Consider the following 19,883-nt stretch of genomic DNA (forward strand, 5'->3'; position numbering starts at 1 on the left):
AAAGTAGGAAGAAAATCAAAAGCATGAAAGTCCTACCTCCATCCAGGTAAACCACTGACATGAGTTTTTTTCTGACTCTCATGTTCTTTTTTAAAAACCACAAAACTGAGGTCATATGGTTGATATCATTTTTATATAATTACCTACTAAGCATATCATAGCTATTTTCCTTTATCAGAATCCCTCAGTAGCGTGCCATCTCATGGCTTTGCAACATGTAACAGAATTGTCATCAAACTCTGACTGATGGGCCTTTAAAAAGCTTCCAAAATTTCCTTTGGAAATAATGCCTCCATAAATACCTGATTTGTATCCTCGCATCTGACTGTTTTCTTGAGACAAACTGCTAGAATACAGTGCCTGGGTCTATGGCCATTGTGGTCTGCTGGGCTGCACTGCCCCTGGAGAGGTGGCACTGATGCATTCCCACCTGCTGTGCTTCAAAGTACCCATGTCCCCACACCGATGCCGGCTGGGAGCCAAGCCCCTGGCCACCAGCAGAGTATCAGGAGCCTGGGTTTTCTATGCCTCCAGCTTTGGGAACGTCCTGGCTGAGGGCAGGAGCTCATGCTCAGTTTCGGGGGAGGTGGTGTGAGAGGTCAGGAAACTGACACCTGAGTCTTCGGGTGACAGAGGACAGAAGTGGGTGGAAGCGTGGGTGGTTGGCACCACCCCTGGCTCTGTCACGGCCAGTGTGTCTGAGTGTGAGCAAGACCCCCTGAGTGTCACCCTGTTGCTTGGGACATTTGTACTCTTTCTCCCTTTGGCGAGCAGATTAAAGCAGCTCAAAATCCCAACCAATCCTTAGCTGCCCGCCACATAAATGCTAACAGTGGCAGCTGAATCCAGGGCTGGTGGGGGGTGGGCACAAGGGGGTCTAAAGGGAGCCCAGCTTTGCATGAGCTTTGCAAGGTGGTTGTTCTGGGGTTTTGCCTCAGAGAGCAGATCTGAGCTCAGTAAAGCCAGAATGGTGCGGGAGCGGGGGAGGTATAGCTTAATGGTAGAGTGTGTGCTTAGCACACACACAGTCCTGGGTTCAATCCCCTGACCTCCATTAAAAAATAAATAAATAAACAAACCTACTTAAACCTCCCCCCCAGCAAATAAACAAATGAATTATTGTTTTTAAAAAAGCCAGAACGAAAAAGCACCTTGAGCCAGTTTCCATGGAGGAGGAGGAAGTTGAGGGAAGAGCAGAGGCAGCTGGTACCACATTGGAAGGTTGTTCCTGAGGTGACAGCTGGGGCTGAGAGCCCTGAACACAGGATGGGCTGGAAGAGCCTGATCTGGGCCATTCCTTTGATTACAAGGTGAAGACTGAGGCCATGAGAAAGGAGCTGCTGCTTCCCTGGAGATCACAGCAAGTCACCCGCCACCTCGAGACTAGGTCCCCCAGCTGTGCTTTTCCCTGGGCCTGGGATGTAGACATGCCACCTGGTGGGACCCTGGCTGGCTCTTTAAATCATTTCCCTCCTCCCCCAAGCCTCTATCCCGTATGACTTTTAGTTAAATGACGGGCCGTGGGGCACAGTGCAGGTTGAAGGCCCCAGGTGCAGTACACCCAGAAAAGTGCAGGCATCTGAAACCTCCCCCGAAACTGAGCATGAGCTTTGATGAGTCTTCTTGTCACACTCCCCTCTCCCCGGGGGGACAGAGTGTCCATTTCTGGAGGGAGGAGGAAGGACATGCTGATGAAGGCTCTGTTCACACACCCGCTCTCCAGTCCCCTGACTGTTCCCCATGGCAAAGTCTCAGCCCAAGAGGCTGCCTGGGCCTGGCCTGCTGGCTGACATGAGCCTAGGACACATTCCTAGCAAGTCATTCCTCACTCCCTGCCTCCCAGGGTAGGCAAGGTGCTCAAAGAGCCTGGCACCATACAGAGGAGGAAACTCAGAGCCAGAGAAGAGATTTGACTAAGCTTACACAGTGGGGCACACTGGTGGCAGAGGAACGGAGTGAGAACACGGGCCCTGAAGCAGACAGTCTTGGTTTCTGTACCAGCCCTGCCACTGACTTGCTTTGCAGCCTTGGGACAGTCCCTCCTCTCTGCCTCAGCTGGTCTATCTGTGAAATGAGGCAGAGGGACAGATAGATGATTCTAAGCTCAGAGAGGCTTTCCGAGTCTCTCCCATGACACTGCCTGTCCCTCAGGGAGAGGTGACCCGGGCACTGCCCACTCCTCTTCCAGGCAGCCAGTGGTCCTGGTTGCTGCTGCGAACACAGGAGCCCCAGCTCTGCTGGGAGGGGGGATGCTCTCTGGGCCAGCTGAACTGCTCTGGTGGCAAAGAGCCTCACTAGGAGGAAGGTAGGGAAGTATGGGTGGGTGGGTCCAGCTAGAGACCTTCCACAACCATTGGTAAGAGGCTGGGAAAGGGGGGAGGGGCAGGAGGGTCACACAGGGCTCCACAGAACATCAGCCCTGATGTCAGGTCACAAGGCCAAACCCTCCCTGCACAGAGGAGAAGCCTGAGGCCCCGAGGGGCAGGGGCTTGGCCAAGGCCGCAAGCAGGCAAGAGCAGAGCCCAGGTTGAGGCATAATGCCTGGCCTGCCTCAGGCCCGGCTTGGTTTTGGGCCTGGTGCCCGGGAGCCAGCTCACATGTGTCCTGCGGCTCCAACTCCCAGCTGAATTCTTGGAACAGAGGTGAGATAAGAGGCACAGGGTTTTGTTTTGGTTCTCTGGGAAGGACAGAGATCAGTGGAGAAGGGCACCCGCCTGTCCTGGCTCCGACCGCTGGTCGTCAGGTCATCCTTTTCTGGGAGGAGGAAGCTGTCAGCCTCGAGAGGCTTCCTGAGGGGCAGGCCGTGTAAGCGCCCCAGCAGAGAAAACAGAGTCCATCAGCCCTCACACGCAACCATCATTTCCCACTTTTTATCATATGAAGAGCTCCACTTTACACGTGAGGTGGTAATGAGGCTCAGTGAGCTTGAGGAAGTGTGTGCCCACAGTACTGGGGGAAAAAAGACAAGTCTAGCAGGATCCATTAGACACTGAGCCCACCCAAGGGTGGGGACCCAGGCAGACTCTTCTGGGACCTCACGCCCAGCAGAGAGTCCAGCACTACACAGGGAGCAACAGTGAATAGAGTGACAGAGCAGGATCTGAACCCAGGTCTCCACCAGTAAAGCAGAGAGGGGGAGACAGGCGAAGTCTGGGGTTGGAAATCCAGGATTGAATCTCTCGCAGAGAAACAGACAGTAGGCATTCAGTGGGAAAGAATCTGGGGCCTGGATTCTAGTCCTAGCACTGGCATGGAGTCACTACGCAACCCAGACCAGTCCTTGCCCCACTTTGGGATGCCGTTTCCACACCTCCAAGATGAGAGGGTTGGATCCTATGATGCAATGTCCTCCTACAAACAACAGCCTTGGATTCCTTGCAGCCAAAGAGACGGGGTCAGGAAAAGGGATGATCCCAAAGGTCCTGGGAAAACTGGGCTCAGGCTGGGGTGGGCAGAGGGAGCTGGCCCTGGAGCCGCCCCCACCATACCGAGTACAGCAGAGAAATGTAGGGTTACCCAGCCACCTCCTCCAGGCAGCATGCCAGGATGTCTCAGTCAGTGACTCACAACAGCAATCATACACCACCCTGCATCATGCACACTTTCAAACTCACACACACTGCCTCTGCTCTTCAGACCCAATGATTTCTGCTGGGTTACCTTAGCAGCTAGGGTGTGCCGGGGCTGGGTTGCTGAGTGAGCTGGCCAGACAGGTCTTTCCCCTGCAGGAAAAACCTTCAGGATTCTGCCAGAATTATCCACAATCCACCAGCGTAGCCCACAGGCACCAGGGCCCAGATGCCTCTGCCTTGCCAATCTAACTTGCAGACCACGGGCAGGGGGCCCAGCAGAGATGAGATAGAAAGCTAGTCCAGGCCACCCTTCATCTTGTCAGGCCCTTGAGGTTGGCCCCAGAAAAGATGGGTGCTCAGAAGACCAGTGTGGGGGTCCCAGAGTGGCCAATGATGCAGGAGGAAGGAAACCCAGGGATCAACTTGGTCTAAACTGACCCAGCCTCACCCAGAGTCAGACTGGGCTCTTCCTGCCTCTGTCCTCCAAGCCTGATGGAAGCCTGAGAATCGGTCCAAGCTTATTTCCCACAGCTCTGCCACACGGGGAATCAGCGTGCTGTGCTGAGAGGAGCCCAGGCTTTGAGGCCAGACAGCAACTGGCATCTTGGCTCAATCCCCTATTAGCCTCATTCAGCTATGTTACTCTCTGACCTTCAGTTTCCTCTTCTATAAAAACGGGATAAATGAATACCCATCTTACAGGATGCTGGGAGGGTTAAAGGAGACTCCTTGGGGAAAGGTGCCGACTCCCAGAAGTCTCCCAATAAATGGAGATCCTCCCTCTCTCCTCCACCTCCTAACCATTTTCCACCCTCCAGGTTTCTCAAACTCAGCTGCCTAGGCTCTCCTTGTTTTCCCCACCCCTTTAGTGCTACTTATCTTCCGGACAGAGTTCTAGGAGCAGCGCCTCCAGAAGCCTTCCCCAAGCACTTCAGCAATTAGGGTCTCACTCTTCAGTCACTGCTCACCAAATTTTCTGGGCCCTAATCCCCAGGGCCATGACCCCAGCGACCCACCCACGACTGGCTGAGAGAAGTAGTATTTCTACAAGAGCTTCAGAAGGAAAGAAAACCCCTCACATCTATTGTTATCCTTGGTTCTGGCCAGATGAACTTGGACTACATTAGTATTGCTCTTGATAAATCACCTCCATTTTAAGTTATGCCTTTAATATTCACTGAAAGACAGACAAGCACTGATCATAATATCTGCTATTACACCTGCTCCTTACATCACTCAGGATGTGTCTGAAACATCTTGTAGTTCCAAATGCTAGAACAAGTCTTTTTTCCCTAAGAAGCTAGCAAGCTTCTTCCCTTCCCAAAATGAGAACAAATGACTATCATATTTCCCTTTTTGCCTTGGCTGCCAGGAAGTTCAGAGATGATCATGAAGCGCAATCACTGCAATTTTGTGACCCTTAAGAATAAAACACTAGTATTTACCCCCAGGTCTTGATTTTTCTTTTTACCTGGTATAGCATTATATGTAGTCTAAATTGCCTTAAATCTTGCATAAAGTGGGGTAGAGTATCAACAGATGCTCATAATGGGAGATGTCACATGGTTCAACACAGCACACGTAGTCACTGTGAATGGCTTGAATTGTCATTAAGGCTTGAATTCAGATTTCCCATCCATTCCCACCTTCCCAAGATAACACCCACAAATCTTTACCTGGATGGGGAAGTAGTCTCGAAAGTAGCGCCACACAGCCCAGTTTCGGACCCACTGTGACCTCCTGCCACCTTCCAAGGAACAAAACACAGTGTTGGGAAGGAGTAGGAGTGGGGGAGGGTGACATCTGGGCAGAGCCAGTGTGAACTCCTGAATTAGGTGACCACCACCCTATGCGGCATCCTCCCCTCTTCCTCCTGGGCCCCCTTCAACGTTCATTCCTTCATGTTATGCAAACCCTGGATTGAGTGGGAGCTCCAGCGAGGACCAGGATGTTGACTTTTGAGGCACTATAACTCCTTCATCCAAAACTACACCCTGGCTTAGCCCAGTGCTTTTCACATAGTATGTCTAATTTAAAAGAGGCAGCACCCACAATGAGGAACTTCAGCCGGTACAGGAGGGAGTGACACGAGGGTGAGGGGCTGGGGGCAAGGTAACCCATGCTCTGACCTTTCTTGGGCGTGTTCCAGTCAAACACCAACCAGGTGAAGTAGAGCACGGAGATGAGCCAGCAATCGGTGCAGAATGTGTACATGAGGAGGATGCTGCAGGTCACTCCTGGTGGGGAGGCAGATGGTCCCAGGTCAGGCCTGTCCTCCCCAGGTGGGCTTCAGTCTCCCACCCCGAACAAAGGCTCACCGAGCAACCGAGTGAGTGTTTACTGTGGCACTGAGATAGGCACAGCTGGGGACATGGGCAGAGGGAGCCTGCAGGCACAGGAGGCTCATAGGGACACAAGCCTCATCTCCTAGACTCTGACGGGCTGTCCTGGCATCGAGAGGCACGTGGGCTCCATGTCTGGACAGCAATGCCGGAGAACATGGACATCAGCTGCTTGTGAAGCTGTCCTTAGAGCTGTCCTTTCTGCCCCCTCCTTGCACATTCTCCCCACCCTAGTGCCCAGGATAGTTACTGTGGACAAGGGGAGGGACCTACCAAGGGCCTCTGCCTCTCAAGACTTGGGCTGAGTCACTGGCTCAAGTGAGAGGCAGGGTGGCGTTTATCCCATTTCAGAAATGAGAACACTGAGGCTCTAGGAGGAGGTAACTTGCTTAAGGTCATCCAATAGGCAGAGCCAGGACTCAAACTAAAGTCTGATCATTAAGCCCATAATTTTAGATTTTAGAAGCTGACCAAAAATTACAACCCCCAGCCTGCCCCTGGAGGGATCTGAGAGAGTGGGATTCCTGCCCCAGGAGGAGAGCCAGGCAGTCCTCAGCCAAAGCCCAGAGCTCATCAGCTCCTCTCTCAACCCCCCAGTAAGACATCTAGAAGACCCTCTGGGGCCAACTTCCAGTGGTCCCTTCATTCTGGGCCTGCTGGCCATGAGGCTGAATAAACTGGCACAGAAGCCCTCATCAGGGTTTCTATCTTTCCAACTTTTACCCAACCTTTGGGTCTAGCTTAGACCTCATCTCTTCAAGAACTGTTCTCCAGTATACCATCCTCCCACAGGGATCTCTCACCTCTGAATTCTCCACCTAGGAGGCCACATCTTTGCTTCCTGTCACTCAGCACAGCACTGGAGCAACAGGTCCTCATGCTTGGTAGAAGCATGGCCTCAGTCCAGCATCCCCCCCATAGCCCACGAGAGAAGTTAGCCCTCTGCTGGGCGCTGCACTGGTCATGGTGCTCTGGGGCTGCCTGGCTCTGGATTCCACGCTCTCTTCTCCCCACTGTGCTCAGCCTCTTCTGGTTTCCCGAGGGAGAGGGGAGAGCCAGACACAGACTCCCCATGAGTCAAAAGGCAGGAAAATGGCAGTCCCTTGTCATTCACAATCCAGTCCCGTTCTAGGCTTCTGAGCCAGCCTCCCTCTAAGGCAGCTAAAAGTGCTACAACTCTCTTGGGAGGGGCAGTGACACAGAGTGGCCAGGTGTCCAGTTTTCACACTTAGGAGTGGGACGTCACAGATAGGGAAAATGAGTCTCTAGGGCAGCATTTGCAACCCACAAAACTTTGTTAAAGGCAAACTGTGAAGCACTTGAGGCAGCTTGGTGAATGGCTATGTCTAAGTTAAGGCCATTTACAAAGTCACTCATATTGTTGAACAGTCTGCCTCTGGTCCCTGATTTTACGCCTCAAATAAAGGTCACTCTAGTCCCCTAGACCCCACAGGTATCTATGTGCCTTCAGAGGCTAGGTGGATGCTCCAGGTGGGCCTAGGTGGGGCCCTGAGGTTCAGGCTAGGGTCTCAGTAGGCTGGGTACCTAACTGCTATCAAACCACTTACTCTGCTGATGGGTAGAGAGACCAGAGGAGGCTGAGCCCCAGGACCCACTGCCTAGATATCTGGGCTCTCCAGGAAGGTGGGAATCCCTACCGACTGTCCTCACTCTGGTGCTAATGCAGCCTGGAAGGAAGAAAAGAGAACTGACTGAGGATCCAGAGACTGCATTCTAGTCCCCCTCAGCTTGGGGGCTCACTCCTCCAGCCCCCATATGTCCACAGCCCCTAGCATCTGTCTTGCTTTCTGTCTACCCCTTCAGACTCCTTCCAGCAGACAGCCTTTCAGCTGGAACCAGGTCAGATGAACTTCTCCAGCCCTGGCAACCAACACAGCAAAGGTTTATTGAGCAAAAAATGACCTAAACCCAGCAAACAACCTTCCTTTCTCAGAGTCTAAACAATGTCCTCTAAACAATGTGCTCCCTGCTCCCTCCTCCCTCCTCAGAGGTTGGGGGGCTGCAGCAGGAACCAACTCCACTCGGGCCATGAGATGCCAACAGCTTGTGTCTCCACATGTGGAAGGCTCAGGACCACCTTCACAATCACCCCTCCCCACACATCAGGGTCCAGCTTGTGATTCAAAACTCTGCTCCCCGAGGCCCACCAGCGGGGCAGCCTGTGGCTGCTCAGTGGCAAGGAGGCAGCATCAGGGCTGTGAAGAGCCTGGAGGTGCTCTTCCTGAAGCTGGGGCCCTGCCGCTCGCTGGCCACACACATGGCCCATCCCTGAGCCTCAATTTCCAACAGGGCATCAAGAAGATTACATGAGATGATGGATGAAGAGGACTTAACACAACGATAAGTGTCCAAACTAGAAATCCATGGACTTGAATGGGGAAAAAACGGTATCTTCATCTTCACCCATCTCTTATGAATATATACTGCTTCCTTTGTTTAGGAACGTACCAGATCGCGGTAGTCCTAGTGGTACCTGTTGACGGCGACAACAATAGAAAACAAAGGTGTTTCCATATATCTTGAAAAATCATTTTCTCCACCACTTATGAATTCTGGTAATGACTATGTCTGCTGCTGGATCTTTTGATTTAATGTAATAATTTTAAAAAGCACATGTGTCAATCTATGTCTAATTTGATTCCTTGATCCGTGCATATTTACATTTTAATATCATTGATTTCCTTTGATGTATTACACATTTAAAATCACTGAGAAAGGTTTATAGCCTTTACCAGGATGCCAGGGGGATCCATGGCACAAAAATGGTGGCTCTATTTCATAGGGATGCCGATGGGGCCACAGCGGCCTTTGCAACACCAGGTAAGCCCCTGCCAGTAAATCTGGGTGGGGAAAAGTGGGAGGGAGTGGCTGGGGCTGCTCGGGACAATAATCAGCGGCAGCTCAGCAGACCTGCCTGTCCAACTAGGCTTGGCTCCCACCTACACAAGGGTGTTGGGAAGATGCTGGGCCGGTTTCTGGGCTGTGGCTGGGCTTGATCAATTGTTAACCCACAGCAGCCCCTTCCGCCTGCTGCATAGGGTGGGGTTCTACCAGCCAGCCGCTCAGCTCCCCTCAGCCAAGCTTGGACCCACTAAGACAGTGTGGCGGGTAGGAGGTGGCTTCCAGGTGCAAGCGGGGACTAAGGGAGCTGGCGCAGCAGACTAGGCCGGGGCCTGGAGGCTGGACTCCATGGGGTCTTGTTCTGGTCCTATTACTTCTTTCTCATGTGACTCTGCCCCTCACTGGGCCCCTGCTTCCTCTGAAAATGGAGGGGTTACATTGTGCTCTCTAGTCCAGGACTCTAAAAAAAAAAAAAAGCCAAGTTGGGGGTTTGAGTTGAGGAAGTTAGTTTAGTTCACTCTGTTCCTCAGAGCAGGGTTTCTTTATCCTGTTGAGGCCACGTGTTTCTGTAAAAGTAAGAGGACAGCAATTGCCCCTCACCCCAGAAAAATGTGCATATAATTTCACATATAATTTTGCATCTAATTTTAGAAGTTCATGGATTCCCCCAACCCTAAAGCCCACTCTTGGGCCTCAAGGGGAAGACTGGCTATTTCAGACCAGGCCCACTAATTCTGGGCTCCCTAGTCAGCTGGGCTCCCTGGTGAGTGCTCTGGGCTTCCATGTAATTCTTAACTCTGCCCCTTAATGAGCTTCACTGTCTCAGAGAGTCACAGAGCCTCTCGCGAGTCTCCACCTCCTCACCCGTGAAGTGGGAAGTCAAGGAAAGACACATCGAGTGCCTGGTCCACTGAGAGGGCTTGATAAATAGCACCCCATCCCTGCTCTCTACCCTGCCAAGGGAAGGGGGGCAGCTGCCGCCCTGGAAACTGTGTGCCTCCTCGGAGGACAAGGCTCAGGGCTGACACAGTAGCTTCTCGCAATCCCCATCAGCCTGGACCATCCTGAAGAGGGGGCCTCCCAGAGGGATCGACCCACAGGCCCTGGAATGTCCTGTGGGATGCTCTGCAGCAGGTTTATCTGCCCTGACGTGCTGGGGAAGCCACTTATGCTGAGGACGTGGGCCTGGGAGAGAGGAGAGGCTGCTGGGAGAGCAGGAGGAAAGGCAAGGGGCCTTTCCTCCTCCCAGACAGCCCACGGTGACCTGACCCTGGCTGGATGGCCACCCAGGGAGTTGAGGCACCAACCTGGACCTGCAGTGACATGGGAGGTGCTGAGAGAGAGATGGGAGAAGCACTGAACAGGCCACGTGAAGCAGCTGGGGACCGTGTCAAGCAGAAGGTGGGTGAAGCCTGGGAGGAGGCTTTGAAGGCCTTCCCAGCAGCAGCTCCTCTATCCTGGGGGCCCACCATGACCTGGCCCTGGGCTGTGTGCTCTTATTCCTGATCTCCAATCCCCACAAAAGCCATGTGAAGCAGGGAGCATTTCCTCTTATCTGAAATGAGGAAAGTAACTTTCAGAAATCCAAGGAAACTGTTAAGTCATCAAGCTTCTCCGTGGTAGTCGGAACTCAATCCCAGGACCATACCATCTGCTGGAAAGTGTTTCAGGGTGGCACAAGGGAAAAGCACAGGCTTTGGGGGTCCTATGGACCTGGATTCAAATCTGTGTGAATTTGGACAAGTTACTTACCTTCTCTGAGACTTGGGCTTTCTATCCGTAAAACTGGAACCATACCATCACCTCCCACTGAATCTCATGCATGCATAGGGTAGAGCACTTGATTGGGGACCCAAAAGACGGTAAGTGGGAGGATGTGTTTATCCCTCACCCCTGCAGAGCAGAGATTCTGCTCCCACCTCTGTTGGGGAGGTGGCCCCTGCCTGCCCTTGCCCTCTAAGCCCCAGCTTACCCAGCACGAGGAAACTCAGGACCCACTGTAGCACCGAGATGACCTGTAGCTGCTTTTCAACTTGGGACCTATTGAGCCAAGTGATGGAGAAGAGGTCCTGGAGGGCGGAAAGGATGCTGGAGCCAGTGCCTGTGACAGAGGGGAGCTGTCAGCCTGTTGCCACCTTCCGTCCAGCTTCAGAGTCCCCAACACCAACCCACCTCCCAGAGGTACCTTCCTAGATGTGAGAGGAGCATTGGCCACAAAATTAGGCAGACCCGGGCTCACGTCCCAGCCCTACCTCGCAAGAGCTTCGTAATTCTGGGCTGTTCACATGCTTTGCTTCCCTGTGCCCCAGTTGCTATGTTTATACCCAACAGGAATGACGTCCCTCTCAAAGAGTAATTTTGGAGACCATATAGGGCATCCAAAGGGGTGGGGGGAGGCTCGCCACAGTTGCCAGTTCTTTTCACTCCCCTCCACCCCAATCAGACTCCTTTATCTGGATCTAGTACAAATATTTAACTTTTGCTATCTGTGTCTGTGAGGCCAAGGACAGAGGTTCAACATCCAATTTGCAATGTTTTTTTTCCCTCCAAGTGTACTTTGGGCACCCCCAATCCCTGGCCCACCCCCACCCCTTTACCTCCAGGACTGATATCCTTTCCCAGGCAGCTGAGCCCTTTTGTCCCCACCCCCAGCACCACCACTACCACCTTCAGAGGATTCACACCTTCAGCTTCATCTCAGTGCCCAAAGCTGGGGCCCAGAGAGGAACCAGCCAGGAATCCTTTCTTCCCCAAAGGACTCAGTGGTCAGGGAGCTTCGGGCAGCCTGGGACACTGACGGCTGCAATTACGTTTGCTACCAAGCAAGTGCCGAGCCTATAAGTTAGGACAAGATGTGCCCACTTAATTGGCTCTGTGGCTGTGCCCCCAGGATGATGCCCTGACTCCCATGGCTGAAGGGTGGAGGGACCAGAAAGCCTGGTGGCTGCAGGAGAGGCAGCACTGGGGAAGAGCATGGGCCACATTCCTGATCCAGGCCCCAGTTTTCTGGCAGCTGGACTGAGGGAGTGTGCCCCTTCCAGCCCAACAGCTGCCCTTCACTCAACACAGCTTTACCAAGTGCCAACTGTGTGCTGGTCAAACATCCCTTCACACCACCCACTCTGCAAGGCTCCTCACTGAGTCACAATCTGGTCCTTGAGGGCCATCTGACCTTTCACCCCGACCTACTGCAGAAGTAGGAAGGAGAGGGGTTTATGGGCTTACACTTAAGCCTTTTTATTTCTTCAAACTCTGCAGAGTGGCAAGGTCACAGCAGAGTTTAGAAAGGGACACAACCTTCATCTGCTGAAAGCTGACAATTCCTTTGACTTTCAGGAGGCATGTGGATAATGCCAGGCCTCAAGGGAGACACATCAGTCCTGTCACCCTTGCCTGGTCTAATGGAGCAGAGGGAAGGGGCTTAGTACGGCAGAAGAGTCAGATCCCAGCACAAACCTTAATTCCACTCACCATGTGACCCCAGGCGAGACCTCCCAGGCGCACTGCCACATCCCCAGGGCACAGCACATACTGGGTGCTCAGTAGCATCTGACACACCACAGGCATAACTGGAGTGGAAGTGGCAGGATGTGAACTCACAAAAGAGAAGGAAGAGGCTGGGCCACAGAGGCACTCCAGAGGTTGGGCCAAACTGCTCGTTTGCCCTCTATGCAAATATCCTACCATCATAGCCCTTTGCACCTCCACACTTTCCCAACATTCCACCCTGGAGACTGAGGGCCCTCTGGGGTCATCTAGTGTAGCCCAACAGAACCATTGGGGAGGCTGAGGAGAGGAGCACTGGTTGCCCAAGCAGGAGGTGATACAGCCAGAGCTGGAACCCAGGATTCCTGCCCTCTGCTTAGGGCACAGCAGGTGCCGAGTGCAAAGGCCTCTGCCCACAGGATACAGCAGGTCCAAGGGTGGCCCGTGCTCAGCAGCAGGGAGAGTGCACTGGGCGAGTACAGTGGGGAGGGAAGTGAGGCCAAGCCTCACAGGCCTGAACCCCGAATCTAAGGGTCGGCCCGCCAAGTTATCCCCTGGCTCTGCCTCTGGAGCTGTGCAGGAGGGAGGGAAGAAAGGACCGTGGCAGGCAGGTCCCCGCATCAGGTCTAGGGCAGGCTGGGTACCCTGGCTCGAGAGAAGACAGAATATACTCCAGGACCTTCCTGCTCAAAGTCAGGCCTGGGAGCTGCTTACAAATGCACGGCCTGGAGCCCCAGCCAGGAGCTACTGAATCGAAGTCTGCATTTTACGAACACACTCAGTCCAAAGTGTCAGGTAGGGCAAGTTTGGAGTGGGGGGTGTGCAGGGAGGAGCTAGGGGCCTCCACTTTCCACGGGGCAGGGAAGAAAGGCAATGGAGGGGAGGGCATGACTTGATCACTTCCTACTGCAAACAGGTCCCCGAAGAATGCTTGAGGAAAGGGCTCGCTGTCCAGCCCCTGGCTTTGGGTCAGGGCCAACCAACCGGTCACACTCACTACATGTCGTTCTCCGCTTTGCGGGGGACAGGGTGCACACAGTAATTCCACATTGGTGACATATTCCCCATCAGAACAACTGAAAAGACCTAAAACTTCTTCCTTGTTTCCTAATCCAAGCCTGTGTGCTAAGCTTATTACAGATCTCTCACAGTTACATACAGTCAAGGTGGCAGGAACTGCAGACCGTCTTGTTCAACCATCTCCTTATTAACCAGGCAGAAGGAGGGCTTCGTATAAGCCCCACAGTGGCGGGTCAGGTCGGCAGGTCAGCCAGAGCCAGGCTTTCCCGCACTCCCCTGCCTGTCCTCACCTGCCTCATCCCAATTCCTGCCCACAACCCCTTCTGCAACCAAGTGGGAAACACAAAGTCCACTGATGAGGGCTGGGTGTTCCTGCGGGCGGGCGGGTGGCCGGGAGGGAGCTGTCACTGTGCGTCCCTGAGGCCCGGGCCCACTCGGGCCCACTCTCCCTTCACACCACCCCGACCTAGCTGAGCACAGAGCCCAGCCCTAGGAGCTGGCCTGTCCATGATGCTGAACCCCAGGCCCAGCAGAAGCCCCCTGGGCACCTAATATCTAGTCTAAGAAACATCTGCCTACAAAGCCGCTCCTTGCCTTGTCTACTTGATGACCCCCTGACAATGAGATAAGGCAGCTCATCTTTCAAAACCCAGACAGGGCAAGACCTTGGAGAGTGGTTGTCTTTCCTTCTCTGGAATCACCAACCCTAAGTCCCATGCAAGCGTGGAAGCAGCAGGAGCCATCTTACACTCCCCCCACCCGCCAGGAGAGAACCTGTCAGTTGGTGAAGCCAGCAGAGGCCAGCAGAGCAGAGAAATAAGGGAGGAATGGAGGCTTCCCACAGGGCTCCCACAGCCCCTCACCCTGTATCACCTGCTGATTACCAGTCCCCTCTCCTGTCACCATGGGAGCTGCCCAAGGGCCTGGGTCTGATCCACGTCTGGGTTCCCGGTGGTCTGCCAGGGTCTGGCCCAGAGCCAACACTCAGAAAGGTATGCTGAGTGAGAGGAATAGCAGGTCTCTGCTCTGGCTGTCCCTCAGCCCCCCACTCCCAGCTGTCTCTCTACAGGGCTGGGCGACAGGTAGGCGACCTACATGGCCCATGCAGCTGTGGGACCTCCAGAGCATTCCACAGGCACCCTGGTTCCTCATCAGCCCTGTGAGTCTGGCATCATCACTTTTATGTTGATGGTGATAAAGGCCCGGGGAAGTGACATGGCCAAGGTCACTCAGCTAGAGGGTGGCTGAGTTGGACTCAATTCAGGCCTAACTTCCAGGGCTGCTGTTTTACCCCTATGCTGTAGGTCCTCCGAAGTTTCTTCTCTCTTCTCTCTACAGAAAAGAGGGGAAAGGTTGGGAGGGGACATGAGAAAATGAATGGCCTGTTTTCCTCCACAGGGGCAGACCAGGAGCAGGCATCCTGTGAATTGAGTTAAGTGGCAGCAGGCTGTGGGCTTCCAGTCCCAGTTGTACCACTGACTCCTGTGTTATCCTGGCCAAGTCACTTCACCTCTCTGGGCTCTGGTTTCCCCATCTATAATGGGGGTGAGGAGGATGAATTCTGTGAGCTCTTTGACTGCTCAGACTCTGGTGTCCACCCTTCTGAGGACACCACGTAGGGGCCCACCACCTTGCAACAGCCCTGGTACAGCTGCCTGGCAGATGGAAAGGGAGGATGCAGCTAGGAACCCCCAGGTCATTGCCCGCCTCACCCCTCAGTTGTCAGCATCTCCTCTGCCCTGGCTATGGCTGGGAGGGGTCCAGCAGAAGCTGGTTTGGATGCCAATGCTGCAATCAGATGGCACCACTGCCACTGCCATCATACCCAGCCTGACTGTCCCCAAGTCCCGGGTGGGGCCGGCAGGGAGCCTCAGCACCTGGCCAAGTCTCTGCTCCAGTCTGCTCCCTCACCACTCCTTCCCCGCCTCCAAGGGCACGCTGCATTCTCTGCACACCCTCTCCGCACCAGCCCCACTGCACCCAGTGTCTGTTTACTTGGCCCTCCTCCTCTGCCAGCATCTCCTGGGTGCCAGGGTTGGTACCTGATTCATCCATGTGCCCAGAGCCAGGCCAGATCTGTGAGAGAAGGAGCTCACAGAGGTTTACTGCATGAATGAACAAACCCATCAGCCCCAGAGGCAGCTTAAGGCCTGGATGCCCAAGTTAGACTCAGCTGCCTGAAAGGAAAGCCCCTAGCCTCATTTCCTGAGGACCCTGGAGGCAAGGTAGGCAGCGGGGAGTGGGCCTCTCTTGCCCTCCTTGAGCATGAGTCCCTAACTCCTGGAGGGAGACGAGATAGGTCATAGAGTAACTTGACTTGTTCTATGAAGAAAAGTTCCTAACAGCCAATTCAAATAGCTATTCCAGGGCACCAACGATTCCACCATTTATTTTACACACCTCATGTGCTCCTAGATTTGGGAGGGCAGGGTAGGGTGGAGCTGCCAGAGAGGCCCAGAGCAGTACTCTTACCCCCAGAGAGGAATCCCCTCCCCTCCCCAACATCTGTATGAGGGTTCACTGTCCCTCTGCACTCCCCGGGAAGACAGATACAGCAGGGATGGGCAACCCCGTTTCAAAGAGGTGGAAACCGAGGCAAGGTGAGGCCAAAAGAGGTTAAACCACTTGCTTGAGGGCAGGGAAGGGGAGCCAGGTCTCAAGGCAGGTGTTTGGGCTCTGAGTCCATCACTATTTCCACGACGCCAAGCTATTGAGGGCTGGTCCCCATTACACAAGCCAGTCCACACCCAGACTTCAGGAACACACTCCTGGTGAAGGGAGAGCTGCCTGCTCTGCCCCAAACCATGTCCCAAGTCTCGTGGGGACAGTCTCCTGTAGACTGGCTGTTAAAGGAACGTGAACCCCTGCCCCTGTGCTCCCACAAGTTGAGAAGCTTCTGCAAGATCTCAGCCAAAGCTGCCCGTGGGGCCAAACACCCTCAGTCCCAGGGCCCAGGTCGGGGCTGGGGGTATGGATGGGTGTGTAACACCTCCCCACCCAACACCTGATAGCAGAGTGCCCAGGGAGGCCGCACCCAGGACTGGTGAAACCAGGGTTTCCTGGGCTCCCTCTCATACCCTCCTGAGCGGGCAGGGTCTGAGCTCCAGTCCCCGCAGTATGAGAAAGGGTCCTGGGCCAGCCTTGCCCCTGTATGGCTCTGTGACCTTGGGCAAGTCACTGAGCATCTCTCAGCTTTAGCTTCTCATCTGTAAAGTGAGGATGATAATCCCACCTCACAGGGTGATTGGGGAAAATTAAATGAAAACAACAAGGCATGTAAGGTACACTGGGCATTGCTAGGTGACTGCGCCGGTTAGGAGATCAGCACTTGTCAGGGCTTCCACCACTGACCAGAGTGGGAAGGGGAACCGAGGAGCAAACACAGCTTTTCAACATGTGTGTGGCCATGACCCTGCGTGTGAGGAGCACAGGGAACAGAGCGGGGGTAGTGGCAGGGGAGGCTCCAAGAAGGCGGTGAGGCCTCAGCCGGGCCAAGAAGACAAGAGCTGGGTGGCGAAGAGGAGGAAGTAGGCCAGGGTTGGGGGCAACTGCTGGAACAGAGACTCTGAGGGAGTTACGAAGAGGCCGACCCAAACCTAGAATGCTCAATGAGCCAGGAGTGCGGGTACCCACTTACCCAAAACGGAAGCCAAGAACAGGAAAGATGGAAAGGATTCAAGTAGCCAAGAGTGGCCTCCTGGAGGAGGTGGGGGGAGACGACGATCAGACTTGAAGCCTGGAGCACCTACGAGTGCTGAGCACTGTCCTAGCCACTGGGGAAACAGCCGTGAATGCAGCAGCTCAAGTCTCACCTGTGAGGGAGCTTAAGTTCCACGGAGGGAGAGGATGAAAGGTCAGTCAGTGAGGGGAGCTCTGCAAAAAATAACTTGGGGTAATAAGCTAGAGGGAGGGACAAGAGGACCCTCTGATCCTGTGACCTCCCTCCACGGGGAGGCTGGAGCACGCATGACAGCCCTGGTCAGGCCTCTAGATGGCCCACACTGCCTTTGCTACTGGCATCTGGGGAGGGGGTGCGCTGGCCTGGAGAGGGTGCAGAGGACAGGAGGCTGAGCATCAGGAGAAACTGGACTCCAGGAAGTACAGCCTTGGTGAGTCACTTTCGGTATAAGCCTCAGTTTCCTCAACTGTCCAGTGGGGTTAATACCTACCTCGCCAGATTCTTGTGAGAATTAAGTGAGATAATGTATAGGCAAGAGCATCATAAAAAGTAAAGACCTGCATGAATGCGAGGTAATTACCAAGTGAGCCTCAGTTTCCTCTCCTGTATAATGGGTATAACAACTGCTGCCCTGCCTTGGAACGGAAGCACTGGCGTCAGTAGACTTGGGATTCAAACTCTGACTCTGACTCTGACTCTTACCAGCTATGATACCCTGAAAGCACTACCCTTGTCTGAGATTCAGCGTCCACCTTAGTTATGATCTAGGATTATTGGGAGGAATCCAAACACTTTATGGACAAGGAGCAAACAGTGCCTAGCACATCTATTAGAGAGCTAGACAGACGCCAACGAGGTGGCAGAGATGTGAGAGCCTGTAGGGGCTCCTTGAGTGGGGAAGTCACCACTCACATCCCCAGTCCCAAGGATGCCACATCTGGGCCCAGAGGGGAGGAGAAGGCCCCAGATCCCAGGGATACTCAGGACGCCTGGCTCCCTGGCAGGATGCTCTGTGCTGGGACCGTGGGCCTCGGCCTCCTCCTCCCCTCACTAGGTCTGTTTCTCCACTGACACTCAATTAGGGGTTTGGGTTGGATTAGCTGACATCTGAAGTCCTGACAACTTGGGTCTCCTGTGCTCAGCTAGAATCTACTACTGAATTTTTATCCACAAAAGAGCTCCCTAAAGAGACTACAAGCCCCTCCTTGGGCTACTCCAGAGGCCAGGGTTCTCCAGTATCTGGTTTGCATGAAGTAGGGTATGTTCTTGCAAGGTGAGGTCAAGGAAGTAAGGCTCTTAGATGCAGTGTTCCTGAGACTCTGGAACTGCAACCAGGACTCTGGAGGTGATTGCTGAGGACCCATCGACCTGCTTTCTCAACCCCCATCTTCTGACACATTAAAAAAAAAAAGCTACTGAAATGGGAGGCGTTGCCGTGGCAACACCACCAGCTTGTGGGTTTGTTACCACCAAGGAGTCCTCAAAATAGGCCCTCATCACAATACATGAGCAAGTGTGCAGAGCTAGGCTCTTCTAGGACACTTACCTGGGCCCCAGGCAGGACATGAGCCCATTTTCACAAGGACAAGCTGAGGACAAGAATGAGGAGGAGGTTGAACCCCAGGGTCCCACAGCAGTCGTGGCATGACTGGAATGACATTTCCACAGCAAGGCTGGAGTGAACCCCAGGGGACTGTCTCATGCAGCCTTCCTTATTGTATAGATGAGGAGGCTGAGGCCCCAAGAGGACAGGGTCTTGCCCAAGGTCACATGGGAAGTAGATGCAGAGTGAGCTTCCTGGCCACTAAATCTGCTCTAATGGTAAAATGAATTCAAGTTTCCTGCGTCTGTTGATTTGCCCAATGGGTGTGTAGGTTCAGCTTCCTTGGGTCTGCACTGTAACCTGGGCAGATATTCTTGTCATGCATTTGCCCATTTTATAGATGAGGAAACTAAGACTCCCAGCCCCGGGCTCTCAAAATTGCCAGCAGCAGCTCCATACCCAGGAGGCCCCAGAAGTGGTAGAGGCCAAGAAATTCTGAGTGCTCCCGGCTCCTTTCGCAGGAGCTCTCAAATCCACCCCCTACCTTCACCCCAGCAAAGGGCATAGGTGAGCCACCCCAGGCCTGGACACAGCATCCTCTGTGTCCCTTGTCTCTGAGCACTCCAGGACCTCAGCTCAGGTTGGGAGACCAGAGGCCCTGCAGTCAGACTTTCCCTCCCACCCTAAACTCACGCCTCTATTTATGCTGGTCCCTGTACATGAATGTTCTTGCCTGCCTTGATAACCCCTGTTCATCTTTCGGTGTCCAGATTAAATGTCACCTGTTTCAGGAAGCCCTCCCTGATTCCAGGATGATTTAGCTGCCCCACCCTCACCTTCAGGCCTCCACAGTTCCCTGTGCTTTCTTCCCCATCACTGCATGGGTCACTGTGCCCTGTCATCCTGTATACATCTCCCTAGGCTCACTTCCTCAAAGGCAGGGACCAGGGCTGATCGACCTGCATGTAGTACAGAGGCTGACACACAGAGGTGCTCCATCAATAAACCGAAGGGCCCATGCCCAAGTCCCCACTGTGGGGAAGCCTTCTTGGAAGCCCCAGAGCAAGCTCTGCTCTCCATAGTGTTGGGGGCCTGCTGTATGTGCCACACGAAGTGAATGACAAGGACTAACATGCGCGTCACAAGTTATTTTACAAAGTACTTTCCATTCACCTAAACCCTCACCTCTCTGAGAGTTTGAGATTTCTGATCCTATTTTCCACTTAGGGGGAATGAGATTTCCCAGAGGGGAAGTGAGCTGCCCAGCCAGGTCCCTGAGGGAAGCCAGAGCTGGAACCTCAGCTTTCCAGCTTCTAAGCCCTGGGTGCAATGAAGGGGACCATGGTGAGCCAGCCCCACCCACCCACACAGCACTCAGC

The 19,883-nt window shown here is 53.9% G+C and overlaps 1 protein-coding gene across 4 annotated transcripts in view; it reads right to left on the reverse strand.

Moving 5' to 3' along the window:
• DGAT2 (diacylglycerol O-acyltransferase 2) overlaps window positions 1-19,883 on the reverse strand; it is a 29,114-nt gene that overhangs the window by 4,910 nt on the left and 4,321 nt on the right. For 2 of the 4 annotated variants that reach the window (XM_006203321.3, XM_072969173.1), the window contains exons 2-4: window positions 10,749-10,877; window positions 5,702-5,809; window positions 5,249-5,319 (exon numbers count right to left, since the gene is read on the reverse strand). In XM_006203321.3, coding sequence (XP_006203383.1) covers window positions 5,249-5,319; window positions 5,702-5,809; window positions 10,749-10,877 — 308 coding nt within the window. Of the gene's footprint in view, window positions 1-5,248; window positions 5,320-5,701; window positions 5,810-7,482; window positions 7,583-10,748; window positions 10,878-19,883 lie in introns of those variants that run through there. The other 2 variants (XM_072969174.1, XM_072969172.1) reach the window with 2 other exon arrangements.

The sequence above is a fragment of the Vicugna pacos genome, chromosome 10, assembly GCF_048564905.1.
Source record: "Vicugna pacos chromosome 10, VicPac4, whole genome shotgun sequence".
NCBI classification, from domain to species: domain Eukaryota; kingdom Metazoa; phylum Chordata; class Mammalia; order Artiodactyla; family Camelidae; genus Vicugna; species Vicugna pacos.